Raw genomic sequence first — 21,959 nt, forward strand, 5'->3', positions numbered from 1 at the left:
TATGGAAGCCCTGGTGACTTTGGACAAATCCATTTTGGTCCAAATGTATAATGGCTGGTAAAACCCTCTCTAATCTCATAGCCAACACTTTACTTAAGATTTTTGTGTCAGAATTCAGGAGTGATATGGGTCTATAAGAGCCCCTTTCAGTTGGTGATTCACCTGGTTTTAAAATAAGTGCTCAAGGCTCTTTGCAGTGAGCTAGGAAGTGATCTGTTCTAACAATGGACCAATTAATTTTTCTTTAAACAATTTGTATAGATCAATTGGAAGTCCATCAGGACTTGGTGCTTTACCACCATTCATACTAGTGATGGCTTTGCAAATATCATCTCAATCTACTTTTTTTTTTAATCAAGGTCGGTTCTTGTATTTTCTGAAATACAAGGAATATTCAGTTTGTCCAGAAAACCTTTTTGTTTTACTATATCCAATAGGCAATCTCCCTTATACAGTGTATGAGACAAAAGTGTTATTTATTTCCTCTGGATCTGTAGTTAAATCTCCCTGCTCATTTCTAATTATATTTATAGCTCTGTCTGATTCCAGTTTCTTAATTTGCCAGGCAAGTAATTTATTGGGTTTTTCACCCTGGTCGTAAAAAGTTTGGTTCAGTCATAGTATACTGTCTTCAACTTTTGATAGAGACAACTCCTCATATTCTGCCTTAAGAGCCTGTAGTTCTTTTTTTGCTGGTAAAGAGTGATCATGGATACTCATCCTTTCTAACACATTCATTCTATGTTTGAATTTATGTTTAAAACTAGTGAAACTAATCATTTGCCCTCTAATCTATGCTTTAAAGGCCTCCCATCTGATGGCTGCTGATGTTTGATTTGTATTTAGAGAGAAATAGACATCAATGTGCTCCCTTATAAATGTTATAAAATTTGGATCGTGTAACCACTTGGGGTGCAGGCACCAGCTAGAACTTTTGTTTAGCAGCACGGTGGCGCAGTGGTTAGCACTGCTGCCTCACAGATAGAATACCATCTGGAAGGCCTGGGTTCAATTCCACCAGGCCTCTCCCTCTCTCTGTGTGGAGTTTGCATGTTCTCCCCTGTGCTTGCGTGGGTTTCCTCCGGGTACTCCGGTTTCCTCCCACATTCCAAAGACATGTACTTACTGGGGTTAGGTTAATTGGCTATTCTAAATTGCCCATAGGTGTGAATGAGAGTGTGAATGTGAGTGTGAAAGGTTGTTCGTCTCTCTGTGTTGGCCCTGTGACAGGCTGGCGACCTGTTCAGGGTGTACCCTGCCTCTCGCCCTATGACAGCTGGGATAGGCTCCAGCCCCCCCGTGACCCTGAACAGGATAAGCGGAAGCGAATGGATGGATGGATGGACTTTTGTTTAGATAGGAGTCAATTTAATAAACTGAAATTGGAGCATGATCTGACAGAACAATACTATCATACCTGCAATTAGTTATATTTGGTACTAGAGGATATGAGATTAAGAAATAATCTATTCAGGAGTATGAATTATATGTTGAGGAATAACATGAATATTCCTTTTTACCTGGCTTCTGCATTCTCCAAGGGTCACAAAGATTTGGATCTTTTATATATATTGTTGTAGTTTCTTTCTAGTTTGAGGATGGGAGATGTCTGATCCTGTTAAGTGTCATTGTTTGACCTGGAAGCACAGCTACCAGCAGAAACAAATTTTAAAAAAATGATGTATTGTCTTTGTTAGGGCCGTATACATTAACCAAATTAATGTTTTCTCTCAAAAGAGTTCCCTAAACCACCAAAAATCTACCTGCTGAATCATAAACAGTATTATTAACTTGGAAAGGCACAGAATTATGGATCAACACCATAACCCCCCTAGAGTGAGATGAGAAGCAAGAAGCCAGGACATTATCAGCCCATCTTCGTTGCACCTTCACTAAGTCCGCTTTAAGTAAGTGCGTCTCCTGAATGAAAATGACAGAAGATTCAAGCTGTTTAAGTCTATTAATAACCTGTTTTAATTTAGCTATTTTAACCACCCCCCTCTTACATTCCAAGAGGTAAATTTCAAATTTGTGTCTTAAATATATACTAGAATAGGTTTAACAACATTTTGTCTGTTGATAGATGTAAATATGCCTCTTGCCTATCCCTAGATCTTGCATTGAAGTTGTGGCAACAAAAACAAAAATAAACAAACAAAAAATACAGTGTGAGGAAAACCGTAAAACACACACAAAAAAACGAAACTGCCATAAACAAATCCCCTGAGCTGTCAACCAGAACAAGACAGCCTTACCATCCCCTCCCCCCGACCTCGGGGTGAAGTTAAATGCACACACTGATCCAATGTTAAACAAGGGAGCAGTAAAACCAAACCAGACAATGCAGCAATATCCCAATGTAGGAAGAAAAAAAAAAAAAAACATGCAAGACTCCTGGCAAAGATGCATGTTTAACACGGTAGGATGTCAAAAAACCTCAAGGACAATCTATCTGGCCCCATTAGTTCCTTGTGAAAAGCTGATGAAAAAAATATATATTTATCCACTTTAACCAAAAGCGGCCCCTGTTAACAGGCAGTCACCTCTCTTTCAATTAAAACTTTAAAACTTATATCATAGACATGGGAGAATAAGGCCATGACAAGAAAAAAGAGAAAAGAGGCCAGATCTCAACATCACCTGAAGCTTTATCCAGAACTTAATATAATTACTAGAGGATGATCAGTGTCAGGAAGCTTCTTTTAGTTGCTCCGTGTATCGACGGTGCGTTGCAAATTTTGGAAATTTTGGCTGGATAGATTATTCTGTAGCAAGTATCCAATGATCTCAGCTGTTGCTTTATCCTGTCAAAGCGCCTCCTCCGCCGATGAAGCGCCGCCGATGAAGCGCCGCCGATAAGTCTGGGAAAACCATTACCTCCTGTCCGCCACACAATACTTGGCCCTTAGCCTGGCTGCTCGCATAACATGGACTTTATCTTGGAAGTTTAAGAAGTTGATGATGATTACTCTTAAAGAGGGGGGGTCTGTAGGACAGTGAGTGGCCCGGTAGCCTGTGCGCTCGCTCAATAATTAAGGGTGTTGAAAACATTGCAGGTCCCAGTGCCTCAGGAAGCCACTTCTCCAGGGATGCAATCAGATCATATTTTTCCACATTTTCAGGCATGTTAACCAGTCGCAGGTTCGAATGACGAGAGCAGTTTTCAAGCTCGTCAATTTTCTTAGTAAGAATAGCCATTTGTTTAGACAGTGCATTGGTCTTGCCTTTCTCTGAGTTAATTGTGTCTTCAACATTAGAAATGCGCTCTTCTTCTTGATCCATACGGCCTGAAAAGTCTCTCACATCTCTCTTGAAATCCTGAATTGCTTTCAGGACCCCATCAATCTTTGTGGCAAAGTTATTTCTGATTACATCAAGAATCTGAATAACGTCCATATTACGACTCTTTTCAGCATCCATGTCATCCGGTTGAGATGTTCGTCTAGCATTACCTGCACAGCTAGCCGGGCTGTTAGCATCCATGTCGTTGTTGTTCTCGAACGGAGAATAGTCGTTTCTGGCCTTGTTCTTCACCTTTTTTGGTGGCATAGTTACTTTAGCGAGTCAAACAAAGCTGCCACCACTGTTTGAAATTTCTACCCGTGTTGAAGGAGGATGTTTTACAAGAATTTAATCACCTTTTGCCACACAGAATACATGCGGTTAGTTCCGCGCCATAAACACACTCCATTTGTTTTTAGTATTCAAAGAGTATTTAAATTTATTTAAAATATGTAACGATATTTGGAGTCCTTGATATTGTATCGATACAATATCACCACACAAAATATCGTGATACCATGCTATATCTATTTGACGGTGTGGGAAAGCGTAAGTGTAAACAATAGACTAGTCCAAGTACCCAGGAATCTTAATGACGAGTGAATATAGATCTTCCTTATGCATAAGCTTCATAAAAATATTTTTAGTTTTTTAATATTATGACACAGTGCCTAAATAGAAATAGAAATTAAGGGCTCATGAACAGAACCCTGTGGAACTCCATATTTTAGTGGTACTAGAGCTAATTGATACTTCACACTTTCAGCACCAAATTACTTCCTTGAAAGCTAAAAGAAGAACCAAGCTAAATTATTTTAAATTCAATTATTTTGTTAAATCACTATGATTAATGTCATTCAAAGCCACTGACAAATTATTCAGATATAAAACAGGACATGGGGAGGTGCATGACATTTATTTACTTCATTGGTACACTTTGAAAACAAAAATATAAGAAGCACCCATCTCCACTCAGCTACTACCGTCATCTGTTTCCTGCACGTTGTCAAGAATCCAAGTTGTTTATATTCTACATTGGTAGTTGTTCATGGCAATGCTGGTGGCAAAACCGTGGTTTAAAGATGGCTAGTATACCAAAGAACAACCCAGGGCTGCAGTTTAAAGTTTGTCTATTGTCTAGTACAGGCTACTAAACTGTATGCAGTAGGAGTATTATAATACCCCTTCAGGTAGGAAAAATCAAAACACCATCTGTCAGGCAAGGACCTAAAAACTTGCCAAGATAAATGTCTGTGGTCTTTAGTCTTGCTAAAAAGAGTGGAGAGTGCGGCGTCTTGTTGGTATTTCATAGGCTCTAAGAGGGCTTCATAGTTAAATATATAATTTGGTGCTCATAGTGCAAATGGGAACCGTGTGTTGTTTTGAAAACACAGAGAAAGAAAAGGTCTTTTTGTTACTACAGTGAGACTCAAGATTAAACTGTCTACTGCTGAAGTAGAGCACTGGCAGTTACATACAGTGGTTTATCAAGAGGTTGCAATAACTCGTTTTAACACTGATGATTAATATTGACCGAAGAAACGTGTTTATGGAACCACTACTTATCAAGAGTTATTTTTTTCTTCTGCAGTTAAAGATTTTTTTGAGCAGTTTCTTTGTCTGTGATGTTTATGTGACAAATATTAACAGTGTATAACATTTTTGTTCAGTTATTTCTATTTGTGTCACTCACAAACAGAAATGAATGGCTACTATTTTGACCTCTGCACCCTTCAGATAGGATGTAATTGTGATACTGAAGCTGTGATATACATCACTACTAAACCATAAAACTGTACCATAGCCTGTAGAAGCTGATGTTGCTAATGCATTGCCTTTTCTTTTTCTTCTTAGGTTCATACAAAGTTTCACTGTCGGCAAGCCCACGCTCCAGGATCGGACACCTCGTGCCTCACCTTTTCTTATGATGGCATGACTCTTGCTTCACGTGGAGGTTAAAAAAAAAAAATTAAACAAATAAAACTGAAATAAAGACCAAATGATCTACCAAACCTGACAGCCACATGTTAAGTTGCATTCAGTAGTATAGGTCAAAAATCACTGATGGAAAGCAGTGGCTTCTTATCAGTGAAGTAGATGGTCTCTTTCTGAGTATACCAATAAGCATGGATAATTAACAACAACACACAGATGCACAAATGACATATACACAAAGAACATCTTAGCGCTTCCTTGTTGTGTAATCTGGCCAAGAGGTTTCTACCCCGAAGGTAAACTGGAATAACTCTGCATAAGAGTCCTTTAATTAACATTATTCTGTAAATGAAAAACCTCTTATAGCCTTGTTCTATGATAGGGAAAATGTGCTGCACTATAGTAAAGTAAAAAAAAACCTTCAAGAAGGTTTTCTGTGTGGTGACTCATGATTTACAGTTTTGCCTTTTGTTGCCAACTGTGGTTTGTCTTTTCTCTCCTAGGTGATGACACTCTCAAGATTTGGGATATACGCAAGTTCAGGAAGCCAGTAAATGAAGTTAGTGGTCTGACCAACTACTTTTCCATGTAAGATTTTTAACTGTCATCTTAATTATAACCTGCCTGTTTGTTGCTGTAAGTGGATTCATATGGATTATTACCTGATGATGCATGTGTTTAACTTTCCCTGTTAGGACTGACTGCTGTTTTAGCCCAGATGACAAGCTTCTGGTAACGGGGACGTCAGTGAAGAAAGATGAAGGAAATGGGAAGCTGGTTTTCTTTGACCGAGCTTCATTTCAGAGGGTCTATGAAATAGAAGTCACCAATGCAGTAAGTTCTGCCTCAATCCACAACAACAAGACGTTTTCCAGCTCGTTGATATGATATGTTATTTACGAACAAAACAGTGAACTTGAGCAAATAATGAACAGTGGAAAAGATAATGAATTCGCAATGACACATAATGGAATCAATATGACTGTCATTCCTTCTCCACATTGGTGGTTTGTGCTCAAGCAAAACTGAAGCATTAAAATGCCTTGAGGACACAACAACGGTAGTCTAAGGCTTCATTTAAAAATCTATTTAACTCTACACATTCTGTATTACTCTGTTTTTATTGATTTTCAGCTGTGCAGCTATACAGAAGTGTACATTGCAGAATTTGAGCTACACCGTATACACCAATCTACAAAACTGACCTAAAATATCATTTGAGTTAAAGAATGACTTTCCACAGAGGGATTTGCATTTTGCTTTTTCTCTACTTAACAAGTAACCCGATTGTCTGGCAGTGAATAGACATTTTCCTCTGTAAATCACTGCGTGTGAGCTAGGTGTTTAAGCACATTATTCCCACAAAATGTTGGCAAGACAGCTATTGACACTTTTATATGTACTGCCTTTGAATTATCTTTGAAATTTAATTACCTAAAGACACAACCCGCGTGTTCCATTCCCATGTGCAGAGGCGTCTTGTCAGACACATGGGCATACTCTGTACTTTTACACTAATCCTGCTTTCTCAGAAATCCATTTGGTGAGGGCAACCAGCCATAGGTGCTGAAATGATTTGCTGAGGTGCTTTCTACAGTAGAAACACTTTTTTGTCGCTTCCTGCTTCTCTTCCTCTTTCTCTCCATTTTCAAGGCTTTTTTTTCAGCAGATTTAATGGTGACTAACACTGAGTTCTGACTGAGACTAATGCTTTCTAACTCAGTTTCCCTGGCTAAGGCATGCTTCTTTCATATAGGCCACTGAATGAACATGTTTGAGAGTAGGGCAAAGAGTGTGTGTGTGTGTGTGTGTGTGTGTGTGTGTGTGTGTGTGTGTGTGTGTCCGTCCTCCAATCCTGCCAGCCAGCTGCTGTTATCTTGCAAAACTTGGCACAGCATTCGCATTAAGTGCACACCCCACTGCTCAGCTGCACTATCTGAGGGGAGTGGAAAATGGTCAGTGTTTTAATTAAAACTGAGATTTTAATAACACTGAAAATGAAATGGAAAAACATATTATTTGCTGGATTATCGTTCAGTTGTATGGGTAATGATTTGCAATTTAGCGTCAAGCTAAATAAAATGATTGAAGCTAAATTTAAGCTTTTAGGTGTACATACACTTATTTACTTAGATTGTCACATCACCCTGTCAGAAAAGGTCTTATGAAGACACAAAATAAAATGAACTGATTTCTCTGTTGGCTACATTGTTGCCAAAATATAAAAACAGCTTTTTAAAATTTCATTAGACCCTATTAAAATTAACTGATTGGCACAGCAGTACCATGAAGTGTAAATGCAAAGAAGAAACATAGTAATCTAATGTCTTCCACTACTGTTTATGAAATAGTTTCTCAAAATCAAAACCACATTTCCTCTCTCATGTCAGTGATCTTGCTTTTTTAACAGTCCTCTCTTCTGTAGATAGCTGGAGCTGCTGTCTGTTGACAGAAGACGACACTCTACAAACCTGACAGAACTAAACACTGTGCTCCATTGAGTACACTTAACCTTTGAGTGTGTAGTGATAATGCTGTCACTCAACAAGAGTTGGTGGCATTATTAATCTGCAAACACCATAATCCATATATTTAATGTGTAGCTGTCAGTCATTTTGACAAAGCACTTAAAATTGCTTGTTTTATTTAAGTTTTTGACTCCTTACGCTTACACACTGGCGGCCGTAACATTTGTACTCACTTTTTATTATAGGCAGCATCAAACAAAAGACCTCAGACACTTTGGGTCAAAGAGTCTGTGCAGAACTTAACAACCCTCCTCCTTTGCATCACTCTGTGGACGTTTGTCTTCCCTTTCCCTTTACTGAAGAGGGTAAACATTTGGAAGTGATTTTTCCATTGGCCTTTCACTTGTTCCACCATCTGCCACTGGGAGAAACTCTGAAAGTGTCAGCTCAGTTTCACTTAAAGGACGGCAAAATCCTCTTCCTGTCTGTTCACCCCGTGAGCTGTATAGAAATCCAGCAGATTTCCCACAAAATCCAGCCTAATGCCATGAAAAAACCCCCAAAACATTTTAGATTAGGGAATGATGCAGGCTGCAGTTCGCCTTGGCAGGGGTTTTATTTGCGTTAATTGGACTAAGCTCCCAAAATTTACAACCCCATTTACAAAATAGTTTGGACACAGTGTGAAATGTAAATGAAAACAGAATGCAATGATACAATCCATGAAAGCTCTATTTTTAAAAGGAATAAAGGCAACATATAAAATAGTTGCAAAATGTTGTTATACTTTAAAAAAAAAAAAAAAATAGATGGCATTTTAATTTTATACCAGTTACATGATTCAAAAAAATAAGACTGAATGTTGTGTAATGCTAGAAAAAAAAGACATTATTTATTTCCAAAAGGGTTGTGTTTTTACAATTAAAGGCTTTTTCTTTGGAGGGATGGGGCACATTTGAATGGTTGTTGCATTAGAAATGTGGCATGGCTCTGTAAGAAGTCTAATGCTTTTTCCCTCAAAAAGAAACTTAATCCTAATGTGGTGTCTGTCTGTCTCATATAACCTGATTTATTTGCTTTTATATGACCCCCTTAGTATGTTGGTCAACAGAGACCCAAAAAAATATTGTGTTTAAGAATCATAAATCCTTCTAAAACATGATTTTAAAGCAGGATTGGTTGGAGGGGGAATGATTAAAAGGTTGAGTCTAGCTTAGACCATTTTTTTTATGGTGTTTAGTTGATAAACGTCATACCCCACCAATTGACCAACAACATAACGGTTAAAGTGTAAATCGATTAACCGTACCTGATATCTGTAAGATAATCAAATTTTCTAAAGTAATTTTGATGTGTGAATTTAGCTTTGTGCAGCAGATCAGTTATCTCCAGCGTGCACTCGTTGAACCTGATGAATGTGCTATTTACTATGTTTACATCAGCTGTCAGCTCTCGGATGGCTCCAGAATGTAAGTGCGGTCTTTATAAAGTGGCGTACCAGGCAGGCGAGTGAAAGGAAGGGCCACCAATCATTTCTAACTAAACAGTCTACATAACCCCAGACCTGGATTCTGGGGTGCACTCAGGAGCAGAGGCTGTTTCAGGCTTGTTTGGTAAATACTTCAGACACGCTCAAGCTTATCTTAGTCCATCAGATGGGGCAGAAACCAGGTGAGATCCTGTTTACTGAAAAAGCATCAAGCTTTTGGCTTGATTTCAAATGGAGACCTACTGAACCCTGTGGCTCTCGTGAACTTTCTGTAAATGTGTGTGTGTGTTTGTATACTTCTGTGTGCCAATTACCAATTTATCCATATACGCACATTTGATCCTAACTGCATGTGTGCACCATAATACTTTGTATGATGAGATGTCCTGCATTTAGTAACTCCATCTGGGGACCTTTGCTGCATGTCCGTTCTTTTTCTGCTGTTATCTCTCCACTATAGCCGTAGAATAAATACTATCAAACAAATACCCAACGGCTTGCTTCACAAAGTGTCTCATGACATGATGACGCTCACCCAATCTTCATCGTCTTATCCCCACATTGTTGTCTGCTCTGCTGTGCCATTTTCTAGACTTTAAGCATTTTTATAGCGGCTTATTTTGATAACTTGATTGATAATCAGCGACCGCTGAGTGGCACCGGGAAGATTAAAAATTTGCACTCTTGTGTGACTGAGCCATAAGCAAATAAACGTAATAACATATGTAATCTCTTTAGCCTGTCCTGTTTTGGGCATCCCTCCAGTAGACATGTCCCAAACGTTCCAGTCAGATGCCGGAACCAATCTCTTCTGGCTCTTTTCTATGTGAAGTAGTAGCTGCTCTACTTTGAGCCCCTCCCAAATGACTGAGCTGCGCCATATGATAAATGTGTGAAGCATATTTGGGTGAAGACTGGAAAAAAATGTGAGATGACATGGGAAAACTAATATGGCAGGATTTGAAGTTATTTGGTTATTTGAACTCTGCTTGATCAGAACTTAATGAGGCATCTTTCAAAAGTAACATGCATAAATGCATGTCCAACCCTACAATGCTTTAAGTGCATGGTAGGGTTGCTTCTTTCCTTTTCCAGCTTAACACCAACTTTCATAAAAATCAGCCTGGTAACATTTTAACAGAAACAAAACCTCTGTGAAGTGAGCTGGGAAGCTGTTCTTCCTGTACAGCTCACTAACAGTCAGCTGTTCTCTTTGCCATGCTTTGCTTCACATTTGACCCTAACCTGTGTTTTTTCTTATGCCTTTTACCAAGCATATCTTGGAAGATTGCAGTCGAGTTCCAGTCAGGTAGTTCATACTAATTATAGACTTCTTGGACAAAAGCCCTCTCACTGTGTAGCGGAGTTGCTTAAACTAGCATTGTTTTGTTTTTTTTTCTTTTTTTTCCCCCCCTGCTGCATTCATTTCACCAGTGTAACTCAGTCTTTCAGAAGCAGTGCACATTTGGATCCACTCACCAGCAGCCAAGCAAGAACTACAACTGACTGTTATGTCTCATTAGTGCCTTATTTCATAATCGGCATACATATTGGCCAAGTGGCTGTTATATTTATCCATAGTCAGTCTTCGTTATTTTAATCTGATGGAACATAGAAGCCTGTTACTGAAGAACTGACTGATTAAACTTTCCTCTCTCATAATGTGATGTAATTTTGTGGATGTGAAGTGTAAACAGGGGTTCCTGAAGTATAAACATGCTTCTCTGAATATCTGGAAAGCAGTCTTATGGCTGGACTTGACTGAGCTGTGCTTGGCTGTGGACTTTTCAGTGGGTGCAGCTGGGGTTGGCTCCACTGACCTAGGTCGTTTCAGGCTGCTCGTGTTTTTATGTTAAACTTGTTCCACTGTTAACACGATTATTTTTGGGGTCTGAGCAGGATGGTTTTTTTTTTGGTTTTTGGTTTTTTTTAACTTGACTAGATAGCTCTTTTCTGGATCCTTTGTCACTTGTGTTCTGGTTATATTGGCTGTTGTGTATGTATGCTTTGAGAGGACCTGTGAACTGTAACAGAATTTCAAACTGTTTTCTGCCTTTCTTTGCGTGACAGTGTTTTTGTTGCTTAATCAACCCTGATAGGCCAATTTATTACACAGTTTGTGGAATTTGTGATGCATGTGTGCTGGTACATGCATCTACCCCAAATATAATATATTTTCATAGTTTGATTATGCATAAAAATAAAGTGCTGGATGAATGTGTGTGAATGAGAAAGGTGAACGAGCCAGTCTGTGTTTAAGTCAAAAGCATTGCATGCACATTTGTATTTATATGTTATTTATTGGAAATATTAACTCAAATTATCAATCCACCATTGTAGGAAAATGATATGTGAGGCTTGTTTTTGGCACATTCTGTTTCAAGCATTTTTCTAGATCTTTCTATTAATTACAGCTGGCTCATGTGCTTGAGCAGATTAACCCTCATCTGTCTCGAGCGGCACACCGCTGAGCTAGAGTTGGCTTGATAGTGCACATAGTGAGGTGTGAGTAAAAGGGCTGAGAGTGATTTTAATTTACCAAAGGGACAGACGGTCTTAATTATGTATTTGGAAATTGGGGCAGCAATAAGTAATTTTATTTATGCTGTGAAAGAATATCTTGTTATATAGAATGCTGGTAAACTGTTTTATGTGGTCACTTAAAATGCATTTTATAGTTTTTATATCAAATAACTTGGCGTGTGTTTTATTTATATACAAGTCCTCCCCTGTCTGTCCTTTTGTGTGCATGTATGTGTTTGTGTGTGGATGATCACGTGCGTGCTATTGAGACGCCTTCCTCTGGTATCATGGTGGGAAGCTGAACAGCTGGGCGTTAAGCAGCTTTCACTCTCACAGAATCCCAGGACATCCCAGTCATAGTTCTACCTACCCCCCATCCAGTGCTAAAGTCCTACACCCCATCAGATTGCCTTCTGCGTTCCATATAAAGACATACCAAATGCTCACTCTTTCAAAAAAGTCTGTACAACTACAGGACATACAGACCACAAGCTTATCCACAGATAAAGCATGTGTTAACAATAGCCCAGAGTTCCAATAATGTGTGTGAAGGAAGCAGGGACAAGTGCAGGGGGTTTCAAGGTCTCTGCTGTAACTTGCATATCACACAATGAAGAGAGTCTTCATCATTATGCCTACATTTCTGACTCTGCCCCTCTTCTGTCTGTCTCTTTCTTTCTGTCTCACACACACCCACACCTCTGGATAAATGTGGTCATATTTGCGTATTGGCACTGGGCCATCTGTCACACACAGACTGAGGGATCCAGCCCTCATCCCAACAACCAAATATAGTCAACTAGAGCAGCAGAGCACACTGGGACTGATCCCCTCTGTACTGCAACCAACGTGGGTCACACACTCACAATACTTAGGACAATAAAATAGGATTGCTACCTTTGTTAGCTGAGGAGCAGACATGTGCTTGCAAATCTGGCCCATAAACTGATGTGAACTTCTGTTTTTCAAGTATAACCTGCTCACATGTTTCAACCCTCAGTTACTGTAGAAAAGGGCAAAAGTGAATTGTTTTGTTTTTGTCTTTCTTTGCTTGTATTCCAGAGTGTTGTCCGCTGCCTGTGGCACCCAAAACTTAACCAGATCATGGTGGGAACTGGAAACGGGCTGGTCAAGGTGTATTATGACCCTGTTAAAAGTCACAGGTATGTTTGGTTTAGACCTTTACTGATAAATCTGCTGTCATTTTCCTCTCATCTGAAGAGGTTTAAGCCTAAAATATGTTGTGAAATTCTCAGATGAGACTGAGTTTACTCACAAGTAGTTCTGATATTTTTAACCATAAATCTGCCCAGGCTCATGAGCTCACGCTATGAAGTGCTTTCGGATAGCAGAATTTTTAACTCTTTGTTTCCAGAGGGGCTAAGCTGTGCGTAGTGAAGAGTAAGCGCAAAGAGAAACATGCAGAGGCTCTCACACAAGACTACATCATCACACGTAAGTTTTTCTACACACACATGTGAAATGCACTCAAGCTTAGGTTCATCCCCATCCACCCTCACCTCCAAAAGAATGTGTGTGCTTCTGTCTCCCTGCTCCTGCACCTTGTTAGGTGAATCATGAATGCTTATATACACTCATCAGCCACTTTCTTAGGTACACCTTAGGTATTGGACCTGACCACATTTTGCCTTCAGAGCTGGCTTAATTCTTTGTGGCATAGATTTAACAAGGTGCTGGAAACATTCCTCAGAAGATTTGGTCAATATTGACAGCATCACAGATGGCATCGCGCATTTGCTGTTGATTTGTCAGCTACACATCCATGATGAGAATGTATTGTGCCATCATATCCCAAAGATGCTCTGTTGGATTGAGATCTGGTGACTGCAGAGTGCATCTGAGTACAGTGTCATGCTCAAGAAACCAGTTTGAGATGATTTGAGCTTTGTGACATGGTGTGTTGTCCTCCTGGAAGCAGCCATTAGAAGATGGGTGCACAGTGGTCATAAAAGGATGGACATAGTCAGCAGGAATACTCTGGTAGGGTGTTTAGATGATGCTCAGTTGGCACTAAGGGGCCCAAAGTGTGTCAAGAAAGTATTCCCCACACCATTACATCACGAGCCGTTTTTGGGCCAAATTCTGACCCTGCCATCAGAGAGTCATCAGACCAGGCAATGTTTATGCAATCTTCTGTTGTCCAGTTTTGGTGAGCCTATTGTGAATTGTGGCCTCAGCTTCCTGTTCTCCGCTGACAGGAGTGTCACCTGGTTTGGTCTTCTGTTGATTCAAGGTTTGAGTTATTGTGCATTCAGAGATGCTCTTCTGCATTCCTCAGTTGTAAGAAGTCGTTATTAAAGTTATTTTTGACTTCCTTTCAGGTCGAAGCAGTTTGGTCATTCTCCTCTAACCTCTGACATCAACAAGGCATTTTCACCCTGAAAACTGGCACTCTTCACCATGTCTACATACCTAAATGCATTGCGTTGCTGTGATGGTTGTGATTGGTTGATTATTAGATATTTATATTAACTATCAAAGTGGCCAGTGAGTGTACACTTCTTTTATGTTGGCCCCCTTGAGTCACTAACCCACCTGCTAATCTGCTTCATACAGTAAGGCAATGGTGTTTAAACAGGACAACAGACCTATCACTAAAACAATGCCAACCATCTTCCAAGTGTGACGTGACAAGCGGAGCATGTTTCTTCTCAGACATACAGAACAGAAATGCCAGTCCTGGTTTACATCCTGCCTCTTCTCTGTGCTCTTATTCTGTCTCTCTCTCTCACACACACACACACACACACACACACACACACACACACACACACAAATATTAAGACCCACTTTATCTCATAACAGCGGAGGCTTTGTGAGGAATGACAGCATGTTCGGGGTGTTCATTAGCAGATGGAGTAGGGTGTGGAGTATTGAATATAAAGCTGGAGGGCTCTGTGCCACGCAATGGCCATGTGGTCTTCTGTTATGCAGGATCACGCTAGGGACAACCTCCTCACCCACCTCCGCTGGCGTGATCTGCTGCTGGTCTAACCACACTCGCAAACACTACCTGTCATGCTGTCATATCACCAACACACGAGGTTGTCATCTGTTTTGTGCGTGCCTCTCACTCCTGTGGGCCCCAGACTGAAGTCACAGACCTAAAGGACCGAAACAGCTGCAGACTCGGCGTCGCTGATTAGCTTCTAGGACCCCATTCAGATGCCATTTATTGTTTGGGCTACCTTTTCAAATGCATCATGTGATTTCATTGCCATGCCAACAGGGTGTGAAATAGACAGGCATTTGACTGCCAAAAGTGGTGAGTGACGCACTTGATGCCCTGGCATTGGAAAATTAGAAGGCACAGGAAGCAAGTGATGGCCCATTGAGAAAAGCGAGGGAATCTGTTAACAGTAACCTTTTTGCTTAATGTAGCATGGCGCAGAAGAATTAACACTGAACACTGACGGGACTCCCGAATGGAAAATCACTTTATCTCGCTCTTTACTAGAGTGTCTCTTTGTAACCCCGAGGATAAGAGCAGAGCATACACACTTTCTAACACAAACTCGCTTGCACACACACACATACAATGCCTCACACACCTTTGAGGGCACTCATTCACACTTAATCATGCACCCGTTCACTCATACACTCGTGAGTTTAAGTGCTGGGGGCCTTTGTTGTGATGGTGTTCACAAAGGTGTGAAAAGCAGCAGAGTGACTGTCTGATTTGAAACTAGTATTGAATATGTTGGTGTGCATTGTGGCAGAAGAAGAACACAAGAGGTGGGATGCTGCTAGGGGGTCAGTTGGGGCCTTGTTTATAAAATCTAAATGGCCAAAATTCCTTGAGGATCGTCCTTGTAGATAATCAATTTCAGAAGGCAGTGGAACAAACCAAATACAACAAAAAAAAAAAAGGAGAGCTACAATTGTAGCAACGGCAACAAACATTTTAATTAAAAAAAAAAACACTTTGGAATAGGAGGGTATTTTTGTGCACAATACAGTCAGTTAGCTCACTGCTTTATATTTGTAAAGCTTCTATATGGACGCGTACATAGCTGATAATGTCAGACATTTGTATTTAACTCTAAAATCAAGCGTGTAAGTCAGTGAAGTTGAACATGTGGTCACCATCTGTGCGCCTGGTGTCCTTGACAGTGCAGTCCATGTGTTCACTAAAGTGATTTTGCACAAAAAAAAATAAAAAATCTATCTGAATACGTATTTAAACGCAGCTAGTGGCATATTCACACACTGTGTTCTCCAAATCGATTTGACACAATCTGACTGTTATTTTATTAGTTTTAACAAAGGCGACATGGAAAATCAGTATATTCAGCGTTACTGTTGAGAAACCTGATGCATCCTGGCATCGTGATGGACTAATTAGCTGGTTTAATGATAAATCACACACATCAATTGTTTAGATTTTAGATCCTTAGTGTACAAGCACAAAAAAAAAAAAAATTCCCTCAGGAAATTGGCATGTTCATCCTTTAAGCCTTGTTTTGTGTGTACTAATGAGCATCCAAGTGTATGTGTTTTTGCATGTATGCTATGTATCTTATACCAAAAGTGTGGTAGGTGAAACCGTGAAAATGTGTTCCCTTAGTGTTTCTATTTCTGTCTGTACTTTGAGGACAATTTACTAGATGCCCCGACTGCTTATTTTCATGGTAGTGTTATGTTGATCTTAGTTACCTAAGCAACTGATTGTCCTTGTTTATCCTGTGCGTCTCCAGCTCATGCCTTACCCATGTTCAGAGAGGCCCGACAGCGGAGTACACGCAAACAGCTGGAGAAGGACAGACTTGACCCAAAGAAATCCCACAAACCCGAGCCTCCTGTGTCTGGACCAGGTAACATCCAGTTTGTTTTGTCTGTTTTTAAGATTAGTAATGCAAAAAAAACAAAAAGTTAAGTGAACAGGAAGAGAAGAAAGGACAAAAGGTGGTAAGAAAAGTAGTGTCTACAATCTAATGGGAAACAAAATTAGATTAATGAGGTATGGCAGCAATTCAGCACTTGTTTTTTAGTTATTATGAGTCACGTTCGTAGCTGGATACACACAGGATTTTGTTTAAGGCAGATGTGCAAACCCACGGTTATGTTCGGTATTATGCAATCCAGCTGATGTCGAGCTATAACAGCACTGCTCCCACATGGCCTCTCAGAGATTCACTCCTGCCTCATATTCATTAAATGCACCTTTTAACACAGATATCGCACTTAAATATAATAATAGATACACTTTTGACCTTTGTTTTGATATGGCAGAGGGCCAGATAATATTTCCTGTATCATTGCATCCAGCTGGCTCACTGTCTCTTCCCTGTCACTGTTTTTTCACTTTATCCCTTACCACTATGTACTTGGAACAATGTAATGGTTCCACAGTGGGGATTTTTTTTTTTTTCAAAATGCATGTTTAAGCCATTTGGAAATTTTGGCCAATCACAGCAGATCTACCTTTAGCTTCTCATGAGGCCAATCAAATGTTTGGATTGGAGGAAATAATTATTTTTCAATATATACCATGCAATATATAAGTTGTTTAGCTCTAATAGAGACTTAAAATAGTGAACTAAGCTTAAAGACAATAAATTTAAAAAATCTAATAAACCCTCTGAGGTTGAGAGAAAGACACAAGACTAAACCAAACAGTGTGAATCAAGATCCATTTCATGAAAAGCTGGGATTTTTGATAGTAGGTCACAAGTTTTTAGTTTACAGACAATCTTTCTATTGTTTGCCTTGTGTGCGAAATGCCTTCACATAACTGCAAGGTAATGTTCAGTGGTTTGCTGGATGCTTACAAGCAATGGAAAGAGTAGCCTCTCAATCCCCAAACAAACCGAAGGCCCAGCTTCAGCAGGAAATCCCTGCATGTTTTAAGTATGTGTGCATGTGTGTATCATATCTTTGATCTTTTAAGATGTCCTCTCCGGAAAGCAGGAAGTCCCCCCCCCCCCCCCCCAAAAGCTCCATTAAGTGCAGTCAATTCCAGCCAACTGCATACAAATACTGCAGCAGATATGCACTGCTTTGTGGAGCGGCTAAAAATTAAATGTGTGACAATCTGATAATTCAAGAAAACTGCCAATAATATGACTTTTGTGCATATCCCATTATAAAGAAATTGCAAGGAGGTTTTTTGGTGCAGCGCCCTCTTTGTGGCTGATTTCACCTAGTGACAGCCATCAACCTCCATCAACCACTCACCAACTAGTCAGGGAATACATTTCTTGAGCAGTGAACAGATGATGTCACACGAGGAACCTCTATAGTGAATTATAGCAGAAAAAACATGACTAGACAGTAACAGAGTGCAGGATGATTTGCTGCCTACTATTCAAAGTAACACTTCATTCATATTTATCTCAAATAGTTTAGAAGATGCAAAGTTTCAGAAACATGTGGTTTTGTATATGTATAAGTCTTAAGTGTATCTAATCCACTAACCATGTGCACTGACAGGCCGAGGAGGCAGAGTTGCAGCTCACGGTGGCACGTTGTCTTCATTCATTGTGAAGAACATTGCTTTAGATAAGACAGACGACAGTAACCCGCGAGAGGCCATCCTACGTCACGCCAAGGACGCATCAGAGAACCCTTACTGGATTGCCCCAGCATACAAACAGTAAGAGAAAAAAAAAATATATATATATAAATTATTCACACACTGTGTCCATCTGATGGTCTCAGTCCTCCTCAGTGACCCACCCTGTCTCATTAACAGACAGTGTAAGATGAGCATGGCTGCTTATGGTATTGTGAGGTGTCACACAGGTAGGTTTCTTCTTACCGGTGTGACACATAAATGTTTAAAAAGCTGTGCTGTTTCACACACTAAAAACTGCAGAGTGGAGAGCAACAGACAGTTTTAGATCACTATCAGGATCAGACAGCTATGTAAGCGTGGAACAAATCTGAGCCAAATCAAACAGTCTGTCTTACAGACTGCAGGCAAACAAGCTTGAGTTAAATTTAGTATCCCAGTGATACACAGTGTAGTAGGTAAATCAGATGAAGTACGTTAGCCTGGCTGCAGTGTTTGCTCAGACAGTAGGTTGCTTTTCATCATTACAGCTTTCTGTTGGTTTAAACATCCAGTTGATTCTAAGTGGTGGAGCTGGCCTGTGACAAACAGCTATAGATTTATAATTATTTGTCTCCATTATTTGAAAGGCACAAAGACAAGTATGCAGAGTGAAGAGCTGCCACAGCATGAAGTACTTTTTGCATTAAAAAGCACAGCAAAATAAAAAAACCTCAATAATATGCACATACTATAGATCAGTGTAGCTTAGAAATGTTCTTGTTTTTGAAAGAAAAGCATATTTTGTTTAAAATAAAATGGGATTAATCAGAACTCTTAACAATTAATGTTTAATGGAATCATGCATCATAAATAATTTATGGTCTTTAGGAGAATATCTACTTGGGCCCAACTTCACCAACCATTCAATGCAACTCAGTTTTATTTATATAACCCCAAATTGCAACAAACAGTTGCCTCAAGGTGCATTATATTGTAGGGTCTTTACTTTATTTACTTTACCTTATAATTAGAGAGAAAACCCAGCAGTCAAAACCACCCCCTATGAGGAAGCACATGGTGACAGTGGGAAGAAAAAACTCCCTTTAACAGGAAGAAACCTCCAGCAGAACGAGGCTCAGGGAGGGGCAGAGATTAATAATAACTAATGATTAAATGCAGAGTGGGGTTTGAACTGAGTGAAAAGAGGTGAATGAAAAGAAACACTCAGTGCATCATGGGAACCCCCAGCAGCCTAGGCCGATAGCAGCATAATTAAGGGATGGTTCAGGGTCATCTGATCCATCACTTCTTTGTTCCAGTGATACAGTGTGTTACCCAATACCTATGTGGTATCATGTTAGATGGCTAATTGATCACATTACCACAGATGCTGCTCCTAAGAAGCAATACATTTTGCTAGTTGAGTTTCTGGCTCATTCATTCACCTTTTTGTTTACATCTGATAATAGTCTCACAATCAGCTCACAAATCACAAAAATCTTTGAATGCTTTTGGTCTAAGAATTTTAGTTTTTTTTTATTTGCAACTTACCGCGAATAATCTGTGTATTCTTCACACCTGTGCAGTCTTGGATACTGTTTAATAAAACTGTCAGCTGAGGAATCTGATACAGTTTATTGCTTAGTGGTGCACAGTGTCTTCCCACTATCTTGTTTTTATTTGTGGTGTTCTGTGAAGGGACTAATATACTTTTTGCATGATTTTTTTTTTTTTTTAAGCTTTTTGGAAATTTTCTGCACTGGACACACTGATGAAGATTTAGAAAAAATGTTTTGTTTTTTTGGCCATTTTAACTCACTGACTAATGTTTCGGGCACTCAGCGAGCCAAAGTCATCACAGCAATTTCTTTTTTTGTAATCAGGTGTGCTGACACAGTCAGTTTAGCCATTTATTATAATCATAAACTTGGAGTGATGGTTGCTAAATAGACATTGCTTTAAAAATCATTCCATTTGTCACTGTCATGTATAACGTTTCAGATAAGCGTAATCTTACAGTATTGTGAAATTTCAAAGCAACTCCAAACTTTTGATCGGGAAACTTTGTCTACAGCCTGAAAGTCAGTAATCTTTGTTTTATTCTGTAGACTAAAAGCTTTCTCTGAAACATTAAAATGTAACTTAGTCCATTGCTTCACTTTTGGTCTGCTGATTTTCTTTGTTCATACACTTCATTGTTTTGCTCTGAAGACGTTTAAAGAAGCAGTTAAATCATTTCTCTTTGTGAATCCCTTTAGGACCCAGCCAGAGCCTGTGTTTGCAGACGAATCAGAGGATGAGGAGACTGACAAAGAACCAGAATGGAAGAAACGCAAAATCTGAGAGACTTTGGCATCAGTTCATTTTATACAGGACATGCAGGCAGGGTGGCGATTAGTCGATAAACAGAGTTACTCTGCAAAGGAGCATCAATTATGTTGCTAAATTGTACAGTATCTGTCCTCCTTACAGTGCTATTAAGCCTTTATGTATATTTTATGTGCACTCGTCTGTGTTAAGGGGAAACCCATAAATCAAAGAGGATTTTATCATAAATGTAATTTTCTTTAGGCTTCAGTTTCTCTCACTGCAATTCATGAACCAGTGGAAAGCTTTTTACGTCTGTTTAGATTGTATGTACTTTATTTTCATCACTCCCATTGTCCTCTCACCCCACATCTCCAGCGTTTGCTAATGCCTCGTAAATCGGCTCCAGATTTTGCGGTCTGGAGCTGTTTATCGCTATGAAGAACAGTTTGCCAATTTGTATTAAGTAAATGACTAAGAAGTACAAAAAAAATCCAGCCAAATTTACTTTGAGATGTTTTAAAGGCTTTAATGTTTCTAAAGATGTATTTTTTGGGGTTGTGATATACAAAACTTTATCAGTCATCTGCTAATTTAGTTTGTTTTGGGTTATTTACACCCTGAATTCCACCTTAAAAACCTTAATAAAAGACATTGCCTCTAAATGTCAAATTGTATATTTTATCCAAAGTGAATTGGTTTTAACAGCTGACTAAAGGGAGATCTTGGCCAGATAGCTTTTCTGTGAGGCTTCAGTTCCTCACAGAGGCTGTAGCTCCAAAATACACAGCATACCCAGTCTTACTCTTTAAAAAGAACCGTTTTTACTGGCTCCTTACAAAAAAAATGTAATTGCAAGTACAGTTTCTAATATGGAAACCCTAGTTTTGTTGAAAAGGTCATTTTCTGCAGTCTCCAACCACATGCTGAAGTCAGTATATCAAAGTTTACTCAGTGTGCATCACATGTACATATTTCATTTGCAACATTAAGCTAAGAGTCTTTCTCAAACAGCTGTTCTCAAAGTGAATAATAAACTTCTACAGTCAAATTTCAGTAACTGATTTCATTGTGTTTCAGGGAGGTCCAGTTCCTTTTGCATTCATACCCTTTTCTTCTCTTTAGGAATCTTTTAATTGACCTGCGTAGTGTCTAAAATCTTTCAACTGACAGAGAAAAACCACAATATACAGAGTTAATGAAAGCCACGTTTGTGTTCTGTATACTGTACATCTCTCTGGAATGCATCGTCTGCCTTCAACACTGGTTTTCAAATATATCTACTTTGTAACAAGATTTGCCAGCATAATGACAAACAGGAGCCCTGCAATAGACTGGCGACCTGTCTAGGTTGTGCCCCACCTCGCAACCTTTGACAGCTGGGATAGACTCAAGCCCCACCCCTATGAGCCTGAATTGGATAAACAGCTAAGAACAT

The 21,959-nt window shown here is 39.4% G+C and overlaps 1 protein-coding gene across 1 annotated transcript in view; it reads left to right on the forward strand.

The window, feature by feature from the left end:
• Positions 1-21,572, forward strand: part of wdr70 (WD repeat domain 70) — a 46,252-nt gene extending 24,680 nt beyond the window's left edge. The window contains exons 11-18 of the mRNA XM_030743086.1: positions 5,137-5,236; positions 5,721-5,805; positions 5,913-6,051; positions 12,760-12,860; positions 13,073-13,152; positions 16,416-16,532; positions 18,151-18,313; positions 20,473-21,572. Coding sequence (XP_030598946.1) covers positions 5,137-5,236; positions 5,721-5,805; positions 5,913-6,051; positions 12,760-12,860; positions 13,073-13,152; positions 16,416-16,532; positions 18,151-18,313; positions 20,473-20,557 — 870 coding nt within the window. The 3' untranslated portion in view covers positions 20,558-21,572. The remainder of the gene's footprint in view (positions 1-5,136; positions 5,237-5,720; positions 5,806-5,912; positions 6,052-12,759; positions 12,861-13,072; positions 13,153-16,415; positions 16,533-18,150; positions 18,314-20,472) is intronic.
• Positions 21,573-21,959: the final 387 nt, after the last annotated feature.

Source organism: Archocentrus centrarchus, chromosome 12 (genome assembly GCF_007364275.1).
Source record: "Archocentrus centrarchus isolate MPI-CPG fArcCen1 chromosome 12, fArcCen1, whole genome shotgun sequence".
NCBI lineage: Eukaryota > Metazoa > Chordata > Actinopteri > Cichliformes > Cichlidae > Archocentrus > Archocentrus centrarchus.